Source organism: Crocuta crocuta, unplaced genomic scaffold (assembly GCF_008692635.1).
Source record: "Crocuta crocuta isolate KB4526 unplaced genomic scaffold, BGI_CrCroc_1.0 scaffold107, whole genome shotgun sequence".
In the NCBI taxonomy this organism is placed as follows: domain Eukaryota; kingdom Metazoa; phylum Chordata; class Mammalia; order Carnivora; family Hyaenidae; genus Crocuta; species Crocuta crocuta.
In genome coordinates this window covers 1006352-1026862 of record NW_027531877.1, presented here as the reverse complement: position 1 = coordinate 1026862, position 20511 = coordinate 1006352, and the positions used below count along the sequence as shown (strand labels likewise).

The 20511-nt window shown below is 35.4% G+C and overlaps 1 protein-coding gene across 9 annotated transcripts in view; it reads right to left on the bottom strand.

Moving 5' to 3' along the window:
* The window catches only part of TCERG1 (transcription elongation regulator 1), a 60170-nt gene that overhangs the window by 26739 nt on the left and 12920 nt on the right, over window positions 1–20511 (bottom strand). For 3 of the 9 annotated variants that reach the window (XR_013337298.1, XM_077773021.1, XM_077773022.1), the window contains exons 5-12: window positions 18101–18343; window positions 13721–13783; window positions 12381–12581; window positions 11573–11685; window positions 10743–10831; window positions 2741–2901; window positions 1157–1213; window positions 947–1013 (exon numbers count right to left, since the gene is read on the bottom strand). Coding sequence is in view for 8 of the 9 variants with exons in the window: in XM_077773021.1 (XP_077629147.1) it covers window positions 947–1013; window positions 1157–1213; window positions 2741–2901; window positions 10743–10831; window positions 11573–11685; window positions 12381–12581; window positions 13721–13783; window positions 18101–18343 (994 nt within the window). In the remaining variant the exon portion in view is untranslated. The remainder of the gene's footprint in view (window positions 1–946; window positions 1014–1156; window positions 1214–2740; window positions 2902–10742; window positions 10832–11572; window positions 11686–12380; window positions 12582–13720; window positions 13784–18100; window positions 18344–20511) is intronic. The other 6 variants (XM_077773025.1, XM_077773027.1, XM_077773023.1 and 3 more) reach the window with 3 other exon arrangements.

Below are 20511 nucleotides of genomic sequence, written 5' to 3'. Positions count from 1 at the left end.
AATATTCTAATTTTCTTTTTTAAAGAACACAAACTCAGTTGCTTACAACTAATAAAAGTATTTACATATTTGGTCAAGAACTAAAAAGTCAACTACAAAAATGAAAATAGCTGTTGTTACTCTGGTTGATTACAAGTGACTCTCTTTACCAGCTTAATTTCTTTAACATTGTTGCTAATGATTTTTTAAAAAGAACCACCCTTCCAAGGGGTCATCTCACTCATTTCCTTGCCATAATTTGGCTGCATTCAATCTGTCCTTTTCAGATAAGGGCTATGGATCATCCAGTTCCTAATCATGTCTTCGAACTCTCCTTTTTGCTGCTAAATAATGGTCCCATTCCTCCCCCACCCACACCCAAAAACCCTNTCTATACCCCCCACCCCCATTCATCCCCCTTAATTAGTAACATGCCTATTCCACCCAACTACAGAGCACCGGCCAATCTAATGCCCACTTATGGCAGTCACTCTCTCTCAAAGCACGTTCTAAGCTCACAGGTTCCGTTTTCACCAGGTAGTAATGATACAGACTCAAGGAATAGCTAAATGATAAGTATTTAAAAAGAGAAGTCTGTGTATCTATAATTATGAAATTTCTGAAATGGTGTCTGTTAGTGTAGACACTAAGGAGGAAGTTAATTTTTTTTTAATTCCAGCTTAACGAATACCCGAAAATAATTTATCAACTAATTCCTAAAAATGTCATTTGGCTCCATAATATACACTTAAATAACCAAATATTCTGCAAATCTAGCAACATTAAGGACACCATTTCTACATTCTAAAGCAAAGCTTTCTAATATCAGGCCTTAGAGAGCAATCATAACTTTGGTCTCCTGACAACATACACATTACTTGTCCCATCCACAAACTGACTGTGACTTAAATAACTTTTAAAATAGCTACAATCTGCCTGAATTACATAAACTATAAGTATTACTTACTTCCGTTTTTTGGCTTTAACAGGTTCATCTTCATTAAGTTCTTCCATTAACTCTTGTTCTTCTTTAACTGTAAAATCAAATTTAAACCTTTTCAGAATAAAAATAATCAAGCAACAATTGGAATACTTAACTATTCATCCTTCTGCTAACCACTACTAGAACACTTCCATTAACAGTATGAAAAAGTAGCTACAATTTATAGTTACTCACTTGCACTCATAGAGAATTGCCATTTTTGGATGGACAGCATTGTCGGGGTCGGGTGCCCTGGCAAAAACATATCAAATATTATTATGAAGTTACATGCACATATTACCCAATCTTTTCTTTTAAAAAGTTACCGTTTCTATAAGGTATCCATCCCATAATATTCCCTTCTTTATAAAACATTAAACAAACCATAACTCTGTACTTCCTAAATGAATCTTCCCTTTACATTAAATTTCCAGTTCACTTTCAAATATTTATTCCTGACACAGGGGGAAAACTGATGCCTAGTATCTTTAGCCCCAGACAGGAAAAGTTTCACTGATTTGAAAATGACTCATAAGCAAAAACTGTAGCACTACATACACACAATCTATAAAGACCTCTCAATTACTGTAAATGACCTGTATGAGGACTGATTTCATGGGAAATATTAATGATTCATTTATGCTTCTACAGCTGACAAAGGGGGCGGAGGCTCTATAAAAACACAATCATGTCAATATGAGGGCAAATTACCAATAAAAAATATGCAATCAAAATTATTTAAAAATATTGGTCTTCATTATATACACTGAAATGCTGCCTGAACATGAGGTACCTTAAAAGATAATCTCTTAAAAAGGTTTGTCTCTATAATGTCAGGAATAAGGCTTACCTTCCCTAAATTTCAATTACTTTAAAAGACTGAGCTTTGGGGCACCTGAGTGGTTCAAGTCAGTTAAGAGTCTGACTCGATCTCATGGCCAAGGTGAAGCACCATGTGGGCATGCTTAAGATTTTCTCTCCCTTTGCCTCTACCCCTCCCCGGTTCGCTCACTCTCTCCAAATAAACAAACAAAGGACAAGGCTTTCATATTTTTACAAAATTTTGGTGTTTTTTTTTTTTAAGAAAAATTTTTTAATGTTTTTATTTATTTGTGAGAGAGAGAGGAAAACAGCCTGAGCAGGAGAGGGTCAGAGAGAGAGAGGGAGACACAGAATCCAAAGCAGGCTCCAGGCTCTGAGTTGTCAGCACAGAGCCCGACGCGGGGCTCAAACCCACGAACTGTGAGATCATAACCTGAGCCGAAGTTGGACACTTAACTGACTGAGCCACCCAGGCGCCCCCAAAATTTTGTACTTTACAAGAGTTTAATAAACAATATTTTAAAAATACTCTGTACCATTCTATTTCAAAAAATGTATTACTAGTTACAAAAGGTGCTAAAAGAAAACTCAATGTTGGTATCAGTAAAAGTGGGGGGGGGAGAACACTCAATAAGATATGTTTTAGTATTATTAACAAGCAAAGAGCCAACCTTAGCAAAGCGAACATATCCTGAACTAACTAAAAATCTTAAAGAGGCAAGTAAGTTAAAAACACACACACACATAAATATTTTACAAAAAGGAATTGTCTAAATTCTCTATTTTTTAATAGCTCTGCTACTGAACTCAAACCAGCATAGTGGACTATTTCCCATTTCTTAAATTTCTTATATTCCTAGAAAACAGCAACAAGCTTTCCTAAATGACCTTGTATTTTCTGTAAAAATATTAAAAGAATGTTAAAATTAGAGGGCAAATTCCTAATGGAAAACTTACTTAGTTTCTTTACTTCTTCCATTCCTTTTTTATGAGGAGGCTCCTGAATAATTTTGTCAACATCCGCCCTTCCAATCAGATCATCAGGTCGGTCCCACATCGAGAGACGGGTGGTAGGATTATAAAAGAAGACCCGCTCATCACCAGTCCAAACAACACACCTACAAATTGATTCAAATATCAGTTTCTCATGTTATAGAACACATGTGACAGATAGGGCTCTTACTGTCATCTTGCCAAAAGGAGAGGTGGTGGTGGTGGGGACACCTCGGATAGCAAGAGTTACAGAGCCAAACAAGATTTTTAAAGGAGAGCGCTGATTGGCAAAGGTTAAGGACAGCAACTCAACATATTAACAGAGAAAACCAGGAAAAGCAAAGTTATTCGTAATCAGTGTTTAGAGTGCTCAGGAACTCAGTCTGGCTCACTCAATCTGAGAGGGCTATTATTTTTACCTATCACAAAGGATGAGTTTAATGGCAACAAATAAGCATGTTATCAAGCAGTTCTAAAGCTAAAAAGACCACAGCACAGTATCTGTTAACATAGTGCTTCTTTATATTTCTTACCAAATCAGAATTTTACGTACTCAAATGTAACCTGCTATGAAATCTTTAATATCTCATTACATCCAATACAAAATCAAAAAAAAAAAAGTACTGATTGCACTGTGACACCATAGCCCACGACAGCTCACTGTTCCTGTTAATTATAACAAGAAATTCAGACAAAATAGAAAAAATAGGAATACAAAGACTCCGTGCAGTTTTTAAAAACATAAATATTTAAGTTTGGAAGAGAGTCACTGTTTACAGCAGCAACTGCAAGAGGTAAGTTTCCCACGTTTGCTCCCTCAAATCTCTGCCCTGAGAGCCCCAAGTCACACAGGAACATGGCCAGAGTAGCACAGGCAGCGAAAACTTCCAACAGAGACAAGGTCTTTATGGCAAGATAATTAAAAGTTCATCAACAGCTGCCAACCCAAGTTGATCTAGCTGTTGAAATTATCAGACAAACCTCTACTGCTGAAATAATCAAAGGCTTTCAAGAAGCAATTATAACTACAGAGTTCACGAGATGAAGGAAAAACCTGAATGAAAGTATAGTTCTCATCACTGAAATGGAAAACTGTATAAAAAAACCTGAAAATTTTAGAGATATAAAATACAGAAATGAAGCAAAGGAAATAAAGAGAAAGAGACAAGCCAAGAAAATGAGTCTCATAATCCAGAGAACAAATTGATGGTTAGCAGAGGGAGGTGGGTGGGGGACGGGTGAAAAAGGAGACAGGATGAAGGCATGCACTTGTGGGGAGCACTTGTCTATGCAAGTGCTGAAGCCACTATTTTGTACATCTGAAACTAATATAACACTGCCTGCTAATTATCCTGGAATTAAAATAAAATTAAAAATTAAAAAAAGAAAAAGAAAAGTACACAATCAAAATTAAAATTCTCTAGCAGAGAGATGAGAGGAAATGATCAGTGAACTAGAGAGTGGATCAGTAACTGTCCCATCTGAGGAACAAAGAGAGGTGATAAAAACAATCAACAGAGTTTCAGGAACTTAAGTGACTATGTCAAAATGCCTTAAGGAAATGTCACTGGAATCCCAGAAGGGAAGGATATTGGGGCAAAAATAACCCAAAAACCTGTCAAGACATAATGGCCACAAGAAAATGTCCAAATTTGGTAGAAGATACAAATATTAAAGAAGCTCAGTGAACCCCAAGCAGGATAAACTTCACGAAAACCATACTTAGACACAACATAATCAACCTGGTGAAAATCAAAACTAAAGAAAAATCTTTGCTAGTAGCTAAGAAAAAAGTATGACAGGCTACAAACAGGTGAACAAGTCCAATGACCATGGATTTCTTACCAGAAATCCTAGAGGCAAGAATACAGTAAAACAACAACCTTAGAGTTCTGGGGTGCAGGGAAAAAAACACTGCCAACCCAGCACTCTCTATACAGCATAAATATCCTTCAGGAACAAGGGCAAAAAAAAATATTCCCAGATGAATAAAAAATAAGAGATTTCATCTCCAGGTGGCTATTAATGAGCATGGGTTTTGGGGGGAAGGGGTGGGGGGAGATAACGGAAATGTTCTAAAATTGATTATGGTGAGGAGTGCACAACTCTGTGAATATATTTAAAATCTAGGAGTTGTGTACTTTAAATGAGGGATGTGATTTATCTCAATATACCGGGTACATTTTTAAGAAGCTAGACAAAAAAGTATTTACTATATGATTCTCGACAATATTTTATAAAAAAAAATACAACGCAATCTAAAATAATACAAAGCAGAAGGATGCTTACGGATGGAACTGGAGGGATGGACTACAAAGGGACACAAGGAAACTTTTGGGGAATGTTATTTTGATTGTGGGAATGATCTTGAACTATTTGAGCTCACTGTACTTCAATTGTACTTAATAACATACACAAAAAAAAAAACAAGAAAATAGGGGTGCCTAGCTGGCTCAGCTGGTCAAGTGCAACTTTTGATCTCGGGATTGTACATTTGAGTTCTCTGTTGGGTAAAGAGATTACTTAAAAATAAAATCTTTTTTAAAAAACCAAGAAAATATGTAACATACTACTAAACCAAAATCTTTTGTGGAAATGGACTAGATACGTTTTTGTCATGAAATCCAACAAAAAACCAATGCTCACTAATCCTAGGGAATACAAAATGCTTCTACTTCTGACCTCTCTTTATAATTAATTACAAAAGTGTAGGGGAAGGTAACTGTTATCTATTATGTTCCATTAGAATAACCCTGAAAGGGGCACCTGGCTGGCTCTGTCGGGGGAGTATGTGACTCCTGACCTCAGGGTTGTGAGTTCAAGTCCCATGTTGGGTGTAGAGATTATTTAAAAATAGAATCTTAAAAAAAATTTTTTTTAAAAGAATTATCCTGACACATGTAAGCCATCTTGTTAGATGTTTAACTTTACTGGGGAAAAAAATCTATCCTAAATTTTCTATGCCAGTTTCTAAAATACTATTTAGCTGCTATAAACAGTAGGAACTACTCTAAGAAAGAGATGCTATTTTACTAATTGATGCTGGCTTCATAATACCAAAATGTGCCAATATAGCTCCCACAGTACTAGCAGTAAATGTACAGGGAGAAGCTGTCAGGACATTTCAGAATTAACAGGAAAATAATGGACAAAGAATTCTGTCAGAAAACTGTCCTGTGCTAATAATACGCATGATAAAATGTTTAAGGGTGAAGTGTATGAAGATCTGCAACTTTTAATCCATGAAAAAATTAAGATTGGTTGGCAGATGCATTGAGGGATGAAGCAGACATGATAAAATGTTAGCTGTAAAAGCTAGGTGGTCAATATTTGGTGCTCGCTGTTCTAAAAACATTCAATGTTTCTCTCTGTTTCAACTTTTTCATAATAAAATACTGGAGTGAAAAAGGCTCTGGAAACAGCAACAAAAAAAACCCTACAGAAACACAACAGCAACCTAACTAATTAGTAGCCCTGTGCCACTCTGAGTATATGCAGAAGTGAATAAAAATTAAGCAAAAAATTTTCCTAAGTTAAAACCCAACATGGACAAAGCACAGCAAATACAGGCAGCCCCACTCTGCACTTTGTGGGGCACTATAAAAATAACTACAAGTTACATCTATACGATGCAATCTTAGTAAACCATGGAAAAAATTAGTTAGTCCATGACCTTTAAAAACCTTTGTCAAAACATTAAAAATTCTTAGAACCAGAAACTAAAATTTACTGATCCTAAGGAATACAAAATGCTAATTTTGGCCTCTCCTACTTTAAAAGAAATAATCAAACTAATGCTGTGAAATACAAAGGGAAAAAATCCCAATACAAGTAACGGAAATATGAAACTTCATGTTTTACATTTAGCTTAATCTAAAAAATAGTCCTTCAAAGGGCAACATCTGAAGATATCAAGTGATAAGAAAAATCTAATTATCCAAATGAAGTGGCATACTCTGCTTAGCTGAGTAACTTTTTTTGTTTGTTTTTAAGATTTTTTAATTCTTACGTAATCTCTAGACCCGCCTGGGGCTTCAATTTACAACCCAACATCAAGAGTTACATGTTCAACCAAGTGAACCAGCCAGGCACCCTTGTAGTAATTTGTTTTGCTTAAAGTTAACAATTACCCATTTTACAAGAAATAGAAAATAATTAATTAAGGAATTACTGACAATACATTCTTTCAGTGATAGAACTTGGAAAATAATTTGGACAAGCAGTTATCCTTCATGTATTGAGACAGACTATAAAAGCACTAGGAACACATAGTTGTATATAGGGAGGTGGTCTTCCTAAGAAAGACCTAGAAGCTATAAAGATCAATATTTGATTTCATCAAAATGTAAAATTTATGTATGAGAAGACAGCAAAACAAAAATGAACAGATAGGTAGAAGCTGTAATATATGTAAAAGTTCAAAGGAATTAATAGCATGCATAAAAAGCTCTCGCCTATCATTAAGAAAAAGACAAGCCCATAAAAAAGAGGAAAACTGTGAAGAAGCAATTGACAGCCAATGAACATGAAATAAATTCAGTTACACCAGTACTCTGAAAACACACAACAGGATCTCTTTTCTTAAAAGATTACCGAAGATTTCAACAGAATATTCCTACACTGGTATGAGGGAGAGAGCACTGGTAGGCTATTAATGGGAATATTTACTGGCACAGTCCAGCCTGCCCCCAAAAAACCTTTCTGAGGTCAACTTAGCATTATCTACCAAAATATTAAAGAACAGTATCACTGGATTCAACAACTTCACTTCTAGAAATCAATCCCAACAGAAATCCTTGCATGTGGGGATGCCTGGGTGGCTCAGTCAGTTAAGCGTCTGACTTTGGCTCAAGTCATGATCTCACGGTTCATGGGTTCGAGCCCCGCATCAGGCTCTGTGCTGACAGCTAGCTCAGAGTCTGAGGCCTACTTCAGATTCTGTGTCTCCCTCTCTCTCTCTGACCCTCCCCCCTCCACTCTCTGTCTCTCTCTCAAAATAAAATAAAGACATAAAAAAATTAAAAAAAAAAAAAAAAGAACTTGCATGTGTTCACAAAGAAATATGTAGAAGGATATCCTAAACGTCAAATTTTGTAGTGCTGGGGGAAGGAGGGGAGGGAAGACAAACCAATCACCCATTCTTAAAAAATTATGCATTTATGGAAAGCCATGCTACCACAAACATATTTATTTGTACAAAAACAGCAAAATTTCTGAGACATATTTAGTAAAAACCATGGAAAATATAGCTTTTAAGACACTATAACATGCATGTACACCACACATAAAACTCTATATACATGTATACCAAACACAGGAAAGGGTCCACAAGTTATATGAAATCGAAGTTTTATTAATGAAAAGGCTTGGTGAAGGTGGAATTATGTAATTTTTTACTTCCTGTAATTCATTCATATTATATGTTTTTACAGATTCACACATCCTTCTCTAATATATGAGATCAACGAGAAAATAAAGCAGGACACAAAAACTATAGCTATAAAACAGAGGAAAAGAGGTTTAGAGGATAATAAATACAAGAGACTTGACATGCAGAAATAAATGTTCCAGAAGAAGGAAAAAACAAACAGGTAAAGAAAAGCAATAATGAATCAAACTCCAAAAGACGATTTCACTCATCTGGCGAGAAACCTAAATCTGACTGATGAGGCCCACAAAGTTTCAGCCTGGTGGGGTTGGAGTCGGTTACCAGCTTCTCATCTATAGTACTCAAACTCAGGGACCAAAACCTAGGAAAATATTCTTTTAAAAGACTCTTTCCATAACTTTGATTTTGGATCCAGGTTTAATATTTTACATAATTATTTTTAAAAAATGAGGCTGTGTATCAAATTGGTAGAGTGAAATATACAGAAAACAATTATTCCAAATGCCTTTAAAACACAGTAATTTGACTATGCATCCCTGGAGTGACATATCCTGAACATAAAAATAATGGGGAGAAAAAAAGCTTGAACTATCTTCAGTACTGCACTGTTAAAGACAGTGTTGGTACTGCTATTCTGTGACTTGTGCGTGAGCAAAGTAAATGAAGGGCACCAGAGTGGCTGAGTCAGTTAAGCATCTGCCTCTTGATTTCAGCTCAGGCCATGATCTCAGGGTTCCTGAGATCAAGCCCAGCATGGACAGCAAGGAGCCTGCTTGGGATTCTCTCTCCTTCTTTCCCTGCCCCTCTCCTTCTCACTTACACCCACATGCTCGCTCGCTCTCTCTCTCTCTCTCTCAAAATAAATAAGCATTCCAAAAAAGAAAAAAGAAATTAAGAAAATGAGTAAATGTGTCACTACTACTCAGCAACAGGATTTTCAGCAGGAAAGGGGATACCAAATTAAAACAGAGGACGAGATTCGGTAAAAACCTTGCAGTAAACCTGAAATGAAAGTGATGATATGAACTAATAATCTATCTCTAAATGTATGCATCCTCAATCTGTGTCTCCCAAAGAGGTCTAAAAATAATGACTTATTCAGTAATAACATCTATCCCTAGATCCTATAAATGCCACTTCCCACAAAAGGAAACCAGTCTCCCTAGCAAAATGGCCAAATCTAGGTCTGAGACAGGAAAATACATGAGCAAAGCCAGGAACATCGTTGTCAGAGCACAAAGCAAGGAAGATATCAAAAACAGGGTTGTAACAAAAAACTCTGGGTTCAACCTTAAGAGGTTTCACCCAGACAAAGATGAAACAACTGAACATCAAAAAGGATAACAACTATAATGGGTAGAAGCATATAAATATATTGAGAGATGCCTGGGTGACTCAGTCTGTTAAGCGTTTGACTCTTGGTTTCAGCTCAGTTCATGATCTCACAGTTTAGTAGGAGTTCAAGCTCCACATTGGGTTCTGTACTGACAATGCAGAGCTTGTTTAGATTCTCTCTCCCCCTCTCTATGCCCCTCCTGAGCACACACTCTCTCGCTCAAAATAAACAAACTTTAAATATATATATGTATTTAAATTTATGAATTTATAATACTCCAACTCAATTCATTATTCTGAAAACCTCAGCACTACTGACACTTTAGGCCAAATAAGTAACTTTTCGAGGGCGTTGTCCTACACATGGTAGGACATTTAGAAGCATCACATCCCTGCCCTCTAACAACTAGATGTTACACACTATTAACACCTCCCAAGTAAAGACAACCAAAAAACAGCTCCAGACACTGCCAAACATCCCCTTATGAACTATTCTTGCCAAAAAGATCAAATCTGAATCTGATCATATCTCTGTACCTACTTAATAGTTTGCAGGAGAATCAGGAATACAAGACTCAAACAGTACCATCTGGATGCAATAATAAAATCCAGACTGTGAGTCTTCATGTAACAAATATATTTATCTCTTAAATGGCAAAATGAGAAGGAAGAAGCAATGAAAATACAATGAGGGGAATCTATACATTACAAGACTTAAGAAACAACTCACTACAGTGTGTGGACTATATATGGATTAAATGGACTCGAGCAGGAACAGGAGAGAAAGCACTGACGCAGGGAGAAGAAGAAAAGGGGGAACCAAACAAAAAAAAAGGAAAGAAAAGTCTACTATTCAACACTTCAATAAAAAGCCAATTTTATACAGTTCTACAAATGTAATCATATATGTGGGTATACAAACAAAATCATTTTAAAAGTATGTTAAACAATAAAAAGCAGAGTCAGAATCTCACAGTGGCTCAAATCTATAATTATGTATGATAAACATTAATGGACAGTACCATGAAAGGAGGAAGACAATGCAGCATATGAGTTTTAGGTTTAAGCACCCATAATATAAGAAATGAGAATCAAAATATTCATTAGATAAAAACTTCTACTTGACATATGTTCTTTTAAAGAGCCTTTTCTTTATGTATGATCAAGTAAGTAACAATCAAATATAGCAATTACAAAAAAAAAATTAAATAAAGTAACTTACTAAGTAAGCCAAGTACTTACCACGGGGTACCAGGAATAGGGGTAGTGGCTACTGGCTTTGCCTTCTGGGCAGCCTTTTCTTCTTCGGTCATCTCCTCTTCTTTGGGCTCCTACCGGAAATGATGTTACTCCCATTAAATGATTATCAAAAAACTAAACCAAAATACTAAACAAATACAAGCTACACTGCAAACACCTCGAAGTGCAACCAACATAAGATCGATTACTAACAAAGGGAGTATAGACTCTGAGCAGGAATTTCTAAGAAAGTTCTAAATCCTTGAGCCCTAAACAGAGCCGAATTCTACAACAGCAGACACCAGCAACAGCAGATGGTTCTATCTTACAAATTCACTGACCATCTGCTTAGAAGCAGAAATGGAGAATACAGTATAGAAAATCAGACTAGACCTCTTCATTTAAGGTTATTTGTTTCTCCTGCCAACTTCCTTACTAATAAACATGACTACCACTGGTCCCTGACTGAATAAAGGAAGCTCCTTTCAGTACTGTATAGAGATCATTCCATGCCAGGAGGAGACAGATAAAACATAACATGCCTCAAACATAAAACTGTACTTGTAACTTTATCATGTACCAGTCTATAATCAGGAGGCTAGAGATTGGGTCCATGCTCTGGTCCAAAGCCCTTTCTTTCTATGGGCCTTGGTTTATTAAAAGAATTTAAGACAACTTTCAAAGGAAAAACTGAATGACAAACTTCAAAGAACCCTAAAATTGTTAATTTTTAACAATTAACTGAACTTGTATCAGATGAGTTTTCAAATTACAAGTGAATTGTACCCAACAATTAGTGCTGGCTCCCAGGTTAGTGGGCTGTGGCCCTTTACCTCCTTTATCTCCTTTATTGGCTCTTCTTTAGGGTCTTCCTCCTCCGTCTCCATTGGCAGAGGTTCCTCAGAAGGTTCTTTAATTGGCTCTTTAATCTTCTCCTCTAATTTTTCTATTACAAAGTTAAGACAATGTCACTTGATGGTTTTTGCTGTAACTTTCCAAGAACTTTCAGAGTTTAAGCAGTTAAGATATTCAGAACTAGAAGTTATTAACCACAAAGATAAAATGTTCTTCTCTGTATCATCAATTTTAATCTCATGTACTGGTCAACTTCAAACTCCTCACTCTACCATGAGATAACTGTCACTCGAAAAGAACTACTGATTTCAGAGGGAAAGAAAGTCTTTCGAGTCATTCACATATCATTTCTAGCGATAGTCACTTTGCTGAAAAGGATGAGATACTAAGATACTTAGAAACAGGAAACAGTGATAAGAAATTATGAGTCTTCTTCATCCAAAACTTCAGGAGCCTCCTGTTTTCTTCAAAACACATACAATATACAACCAATCTCAGTAATTACACAATGAAGTAATTATGTCATTCCTGACAAAAGTAAAAATGTGTGTGTGTGTGTGTGTCTGTAATTTTAGATGGATGGAAAAATCACAGACAAATACGTAAGTAGAACTGGCTTTTTAAATAAATACATGCTTATCAATTCGGTAAAAATAAATCCAACAACTATGGAATTAGCAAATCCTTCAAATGTGCTAAAAAAGGAAGTAACTCAGATTTTTAAATAGCACTCTATTAATAGCATCACAGTTTTTACTACGTCTCAACAAGTCATTAAAACTATACCTTTTTCCTTTAGTTCTTGGGGTTTTTCCCAGGTTGATTCTAATGTTCTATTATTATAATAATATGTCTTCCCATCGGCTGTTTTATATTCGGTCCACTCAGAAACTGCTGTTGCTCCAGCTAAGGTAGCAGGTGAAGCGGCAATAGCGACCTGGGGATGTATCATAGGTACGATAGGAGGGGCCATTCCTGGCAATACACCTAAAAGAAGAGGAAGAAGAAGTTAGGTCCAAGTATCAACTTGCAATGCAAAATAAAATCTTAAGATATGAGCTAAATCTTCCTATTAAATACTAATAAATGAATGAGCAAGTTGGAACAAAAACAAATATAAAATGTAATTCACTTAATGCTATTTCCCTGTTCAGTTCTAAAGTCTAAATTCAATTAGATTCAGAAAATCAACTCAACAAGTATCTTAAGAATAGTCAAAAATTTGGGTCTTAACAGTTAAGTCTTAACCATAAACTATAAAAATCATGACACATTCTCTACATGTGACTAGAAATGTATTTTTATAAAGGATTTCTCAAACTCTAATGAAATCAAGGCAACAAGGATATTTACTGAACATATTTCCTGAAGCAAAATAATTTTCTAGTTCTAAGGTACCTAAAAGGATATGAATAAAATTCTCAGTTTTAAAGTAAATGACTGAGGTCGTTATCAAATCTATTTCAACATGTAAGTGATTAAGTCAGGTGTCCCTTTTAACTGTTTCGTTGGTTTAGTCTTTTCCTTAAAAAAGGTAGTTTCTTCTATTTTTTAAAAGATAAGCCAAGGTGAATATTCTTTTACAAGACAGCTGAACAAGCTGATAAATATATCAATTAAGGATATATGAATCCAAATTGGGGGGAAAAAACCCTCTAAGCCTCTTCTAGAATAAGTTTCAGGCGGCTATCTTCATTAATTTAAAATGTAAATTTATACTACACACAAATATTCACACACATATACTCACTAGCATGCAAGCATAATCACATCACTTTACACATGGAAATGATTTTTTTATATTTAACTTAAAAACACACATCAAAAAAACAAAATTAAATGTTATGAGTATGAGAATGAAGTTGTTTACACTTATTACAAAAATTAAGATATAAAGTGATCTGACCTTATTTGCTTTTGTGAACCAAAGAAGCTAATACTACAGGCAATTGGGAAAATTAAGTGTTGGCCAAATATGACAACTGCATTTATATTGCTCATTAAAAAGAAAAATATAAAAAAATCCACTCACTTGGGCAAAAATAAATAAATAAAAGGATAAACAACAACATTCACTACCATGCCAACTTACAGACAAAACAAACTAAGATGGTTTTAAAAATTACCGGTCTTGGTGGTAGCGACTGTCTTTACATACGGGCAGCTGACTATTTGCATCATTGCTACACCTGTAAAATGGATAAGCAAGCATACGTTGGAAAGCTGCCATGGTATGTCGGCTACCACTGGGATTCAGGGAAATAATTTACCACTACAATTTAGAATGCTATTTCCAATGAAAAAGACCAAGAATGGAGTAAAATTTCTTCATGTTTGACATTTTGTGGGAAGTAGTGCCAAATCCAAGGATAACTAATTCTAAATTATAGCATCGATTACCTTTTTATCAAACCAGCTCTGATAATATTTGAAGGAGTCTCAAGAGTTTAAATTCAACAAAGGAAGCCCCTTCATTATATATAACAAGTTCTCATGTGGGACATTTTCCCACAGGACATCAAACCCATGCTGCTGTTGCTTAGATACCAGTGAAAGGCAGATGCAGCATGACACTGACCAGACACTTGCTCTGTGCTGCTAAGTGGGCACTACATGCAGAAGCTGAGGCATGGAGTATAACCACGCAGAAGTAGAAAAAGAATAAGAAAGGACAAAGAGGGATGCAAGAGGAAGGAATGGAGTAAGGTATGAAATGGATCCAGATATTCCACTGCACGTAATGCCTTAAATAAATGGGCAGAGATGAGGAGAAGGGTAGCATTCAACTAATGACAAAATATCCATGTTTAGTGGCTGCTCTGTGGAATGTCACAGGCTTCAAACAATGTAGAAGCAGGCTACCTGCTAAATACAGCCCCTTTAGTATCATTAATGACTACATGGGCTGATTGCTTCTGAAACCTCTATTATTTAAGCCAACTAAAGGAGTAGCACTTGTACTAAAGAATGGAAATTACATACAGTTCTTAGAAGAATGAAGACTCATCATGATGCATTACAATAGTGATAAAAAGGGAATGAAAGAAAATGCTGGAAAACTAAGACTGATTAAGTGAAGAAATCCAAAATCAAGTGTGAATTTAAAAATTTTTTAAAGAAAAGGCTGAAGGCTGAAGGCAGGAGGAAAGGGGGGGTTCAGGGATTGAATTTTAATTTCTATTTGTTCTGGCTGAAAAAACTAAACCTAGTTTGGTACCATTAAAAATTTTAAATAATATACTATTTTCCCCACTAAAGTACAGGAAAAGAACTTTATCTAAACTCAGGTAAAAACTGAAATTAAACCCCTGGGTTTGTAGATAATGTACCTAAGTTCACGCACACACACACAAAAATACTGCCAATTTTCGGAAAATGTCTTTAATTTCTTAATTACTATTTTAAATAAAGAATATTAAAGCTAAGCTTTCTATTAACTCTGAAATGAAAACAAAAGCACTGGGTCATAAAAAGCATGCTGAGTTAAGCTATATGTATAATCTTGTTTTCCCTAACGTTAAAAAAAAGCAATGGAAAAATTCATTTGGTTAAGAAGTTACACCACATATTAAGTTTAAATTAGTATAAATACTGCCATCTGCAGGACCACTGAAACTATTAAGCAAGCACTAGAAATTTAATTCTTAGACCGTATGAACTTTATTCTCAAAAAATGTTCTCCAAAACCATCCCCCAAAAAGTGATTTTAACTCTTCAACTTAAACAGAAGAAAATCAAATGCATTCGTATATTTAGGCCTAACTGCCATTGTTAAACACCAAGTGGGCCAACACAGAACTCCTGTATTTGACTAACAACACACAATCCATACTGAAAGGTCATATTATGTTTCTTCTCATGCTAAAAAGATATGATAAACTTAAGGTTTTCTGAGGGTGATTACATAAAAAGGAGTCACAAAATTACCACACATCTAAATGTTTAAATCTTCTATTTCAAGGGAACGTCTGTTCAATTTTCCTGTAACTTTATCCTCAAACTATGTTCTACTAGGAAATGAAAAAATTCCATTTAGGATTTTTGAATAGTTGATGTCACTAATAGTAAGTTTCTTAAATTCCAAATAAGATTTTACAGTCTTAGAAGATGTGCTAGAATTCTAACCCAATTTACTATCCCCAATTCCAACTCTTATTCCCGTATTTGACATACAGTTCTTCCATTCCTTTCCTTCCTCTTGTTTGACTATCCCTTCCTTAATCATTCTCATTAGAGTCATACATTGCTATTACAGATAGAACTTAAAGTTCCAAGATAAACTATACCCAAATCCTTCCTGTTTACCTTACTGCCAAATTAATATAGAGAAAAAAAATTGGTAAAATGAAAAAAAAAAGAGACCAATTCCATCACATATGAAAGATTTGGGAAGGAAAAAAACAAGTCTTCTTTTTCTTTCTTTTTCACTAAAGCAACATCAAGAACTGAATTAAAAGGGAATGAGAGGCAATTGGCTGGCTCAGTGAGTACAGTGTACAACTCTTCATCTTGGGGTGTGAGTTAAGCCCTACACTGGGTGTAGAGATTACTTAAAAATAAAACCTTAAAAAAAGGGGGGGAGGAGAATAAGAAAACGAACATTAGTATCTAAGATGCCTTACTATATAAACAAGTATTATGATTACTTCCTAGAAGACATTCAGTCTCTCTTTAAAGAATCTTGGCAACCTGGACAAAACTTTACACATTATCTAACTCAAGCTCTCTCCCATATGACCTACAAAATGACATTAGTGGCTGCCATTTACTAAAGGCCTTTTACTGCCAAACTTCATATGCACCATCTCATCTGCTCAAATGGTCACCACCATGCATTCTAAAATTTAAAGATGGAGTCGTGAGGGTCAGAGAAGACCATGACATCAAAATAGGGATATAAGTGAAGAGATGTTATAACAAAAGTCAACATTCTATAGAAATGAATTCTGCTACTCTGCACCTTTCACCCACTGGTCCTGTTGAGAAACTCCAAAGCAAAACAAAGTCCTTTTTGAAAGCCTCTCAATTACTTCGGTATTACTGTGCTATCTCTCAATCCCCTCTCTACAGAATTAGCAACCCCGAGCTCCTTCAGATCATTCAGAATCCAGTATCTGGTCTGAATACTGTCCCTGACCAAGCCTGTGAGAGGCTATGACCAATGTCAAGTGATTCTCCATTTATCACTTAAGTTTTCTAGAAAAAGTATATCCAAAGAGTATCCAGAAGCTTGTCTTAAACTTAATTTAGAAAAACGGCAATCCCTAGTATGATGAAACATTTTTGGTTTTCCTCTTACTTTCTTTCAAGTGACGTGAGTTTTTTCAACATCACTTATTGGGCATATCTGACACTACATCAACAATGTGCAAAAAAAACCCCAAAAAACCCCACTAATTCTCAAATTTTTGGTTTTTCTTTCTTGCTAAGGTGTAATATCTAAGTGACTGCTTCTTTCCCAAGCAGGCACAAGGAAAAGGACAATTAGAAAAGCAGTGATAATTAAAATATGTGCAAATCTAAGAAATGGATGCAGTACAACCCTCTTCTTACATAAAAACTAATACAATATAAAGTGGCAATAATAGATAGTGGGAGGAATGTGAAAATAGGAGAAAAGAGGCCTACATTCTATTCATCTTTGCCACAAATTTCAAAGCAAAAACTGAACCTGCAGTCTCTAAGTTATAAAAGCTTCCAGTTGTAAACCTAGGAGAACAGACCATGGATTAAGGGACAAATGTGTGTCAACAACAAATGCACTCAATTTAGGATGCCCAACACTATCGCTGTTGAATCCCCAAAGGGAAAATTCTACTCCACAATCTCACTAGCATTTCTTAAATGTTTAAATGGTACAGGTTATACTTCACAATTGTTACAAGGGTAAGTTCTGGCTTTGCTCTAGATCAATTTCTTATAGTTAAGTGACTCACATTTTTTTCCCACTATAACACAGTTATTAAGAGCATGGTATTTGGATCGGAGCACCCAGCTCAAATCCCAACACCATTACTCATTAGCTATGTGTTCATGGGCAAGTAATTTGGCCTGTCTATGTACCTACCTCACAGGATAATTGCAAAAATTAAAATGAGTTATTACATGTAAAGTGCTTATAACAGGGCACAATATAGAAAATCACTCATTTAGTTAGCAGCTATTAATGACTTGTAATTTCTCAACTTTACAGACTCAATCCTTTAAGAAATTGCATTTGAACATAGTTACAGGAAAAGATAATAATGTTTAATTCACTTAGGCCATTATCCAAAAATGAGTGTAGCTTCAAAGGTGGCTCTAATTTTAAGACATGTAAACAACAACAAAAAAAGGACATTTACCAAAACTGAAGAGAAAATATTGCAGTTAGCCATGAATCTTTTAAAAACATTTCAAACAGGTGAGATTCAAGGCAAATTTCAAATGCAACAGACACATGAGAACAAACTAACTGACAATATGAAAACATAGCTAGAAAGGACTATTCTCATCTACTGATTTACCTGGAAGCGGAATTGGCATGCCAGGAAGGGGAACACGAAACGGAGGTACCATGACTGGTGGAAAAGCAGGTATTGCTGCTGCTGGCTGAGGTACTGAGTGAGGAACAGCAGGAGGTAACGTCTGGGGATGCGGCTGGGGAACAGTTTGCACGGGTGTGGCTGTAGGAGCAGGAGTTGAAACACTAACTGTAGGCGTGGCAACTGAAACAGCAGAACTTGGGGTCTGATCTTGTGTTGTGGGTGCTGATGAAAGATAAAACAAAAATATGTATCATTCCTTCATAAACCATTTCACTATATTCATTCATCATTCACTCATTCAGTAAGTATTTAAGAGCCCATTCCATGCACCGCGAGAAATTTGTAACAAAGTCTGTCTTCAAGAAGCTTGAAGATAATTAAATGAAATATAAAAATTAACTGAAATATAAAGTGAAATGCGATAAATGTACAGGAGTATAAATCAAGACGCAAAGACCATTTCTAACTGTGAGAGGGTAGAGAAAAAACTATATACGTGATGACAGGCCTTGAAAGATTAAAATTTCAACAAGGACAATGACAGAGTGAAAGGAGAAAATAAGCAAGTGATAGGAAAAGTGAGTAAAAGCAAAATGGAGGTAGCAACAGGGAAATGTTTAGAAAATACAAGGCAAGCAGTCGACTAGTAAAGCACCAGGCATACCAAAAGAACCAGTGAGTTATGGCTGGAAAGGCAGACCAGAGGCATAAAGACGACTACTTTGACAGAAGGCTAAGGAGTTTGCACTTTTCTGGGTAGGGAAAGGGAAGAACGTATGTAAATGTAGAGAAATGACCTAGAGAAAAGACTTAGAAGAATGCACACCAACATGTATGTACTCATTACATCTGTGTATGGCTTTCACGTTTTGCTACATATCCTTCATTAGAGTTTAAACTTTTTATAAGAATGCATTCCTGTGTTATGTGTGCGACTTCATGAATGTCAGTGAGGTGGAGGGGAGGCAAAATGAAGATTTCTGTACGGAATCAGTGTTCATTTGATGAATCAACCTGGCAGATGAATAGGAAGGAAAGGAAGAACAGAGGTGGGAAAATCAATTTCAACCTATCTGGAATTGTCCAAGCAAAAAAGAACAGAGAGAAAAAGATATGCAGTAACTAATAACTGAATGAGTATGAACAAATGAAGTAAATAACAAGTTGGGTTTCTCTACAGAAATTATTTCTCTCAAATAAAAAAGTAAAAAACAAAAAAAAAAAGAGAGAGAGAGAAAAGAAACAAAAAGAAAAGAAAAAAAAATAGTAACTCAGATTTCCAGTGTGAGAGACCAGGAGAATGTGAAATTGGGGTAATTTGATTCTAATACATTATTTTCAAGTATCAAAAATAAAACATTTCATCTCTAGTTACATTTAAAGTCAAATTGTGACCAAAAAATAAATAAAATTTGTATTTTATACTTTAAAAGTGTCAGTACTCAAGTATTATAAAACAGTTTGGTTATTTGTTTATAACCCATTTAGTTCTAACACAAAGCTCATTTTGGTAATTCATTGGTAACAAATATTTCATAGGTTTTGTTTGTTTGTTTGTTTTTGATGTAAAGAAAAATTTCCAACTACCTGTACTGGACTAGGAATGAATGTACCAGATTAAATGAAATAAAACAGTGCATTCCCAATATTTATGCCAATTTTATCCTAAAGGAAAGCACACTGTTTAATACAAGCCACCCAATACTCCAACTGACAAAATTTGTATCTTTTTTCAGCTCCTAATAATGAAAAACTCACTTAGGCTGGGAAGATGTGAGCAATTTCATACTTGTTAATGAGGGACTCACCTTGGCTAAATAGACAGCAGGGCCAAACAAGTATCTTCAGGGGCCCAGGAATGAATTGTTGGTCTAGCATAGACCTAGCCTTAGGGTACAGTATCATATTAATATAATTTTATAACAGTGTGAAAAATACAAATTACATGCAACATTTGCCCAGTCCCATAAATATACCACTTAGCATTTGTAATCTACTGTAATGGCTGAAAATATATCTAGTTATTCTTCCCAACTTCCCTGAGAAGAGGATTTCAGCAGCATTTTTCACAAACTTGCACAGGATAAAATGAGTTTATGCTCAACTGGGGTTAAAATATAAATTTCTTAATTTTTATTTCCATTTACCCACAGGTCTATACTGCAATTCATATAATTACATTTTTTTAATGTTATGGTAATACTATTTAGATACAGTTACTAGAGGTAAATCTTACTAGAGATAAGATTTTTTAAAAAAGCACTGTAGTCAGGAAAAGAATAGAATTACAAAAGCATCAAACTTCAAGTGGAAAAGAACACCAGTGGAGATGGCAAAAAGTTATTCACTCAACCCATTCCTCCTGACACAGGATTTTCTAAATTTGATTA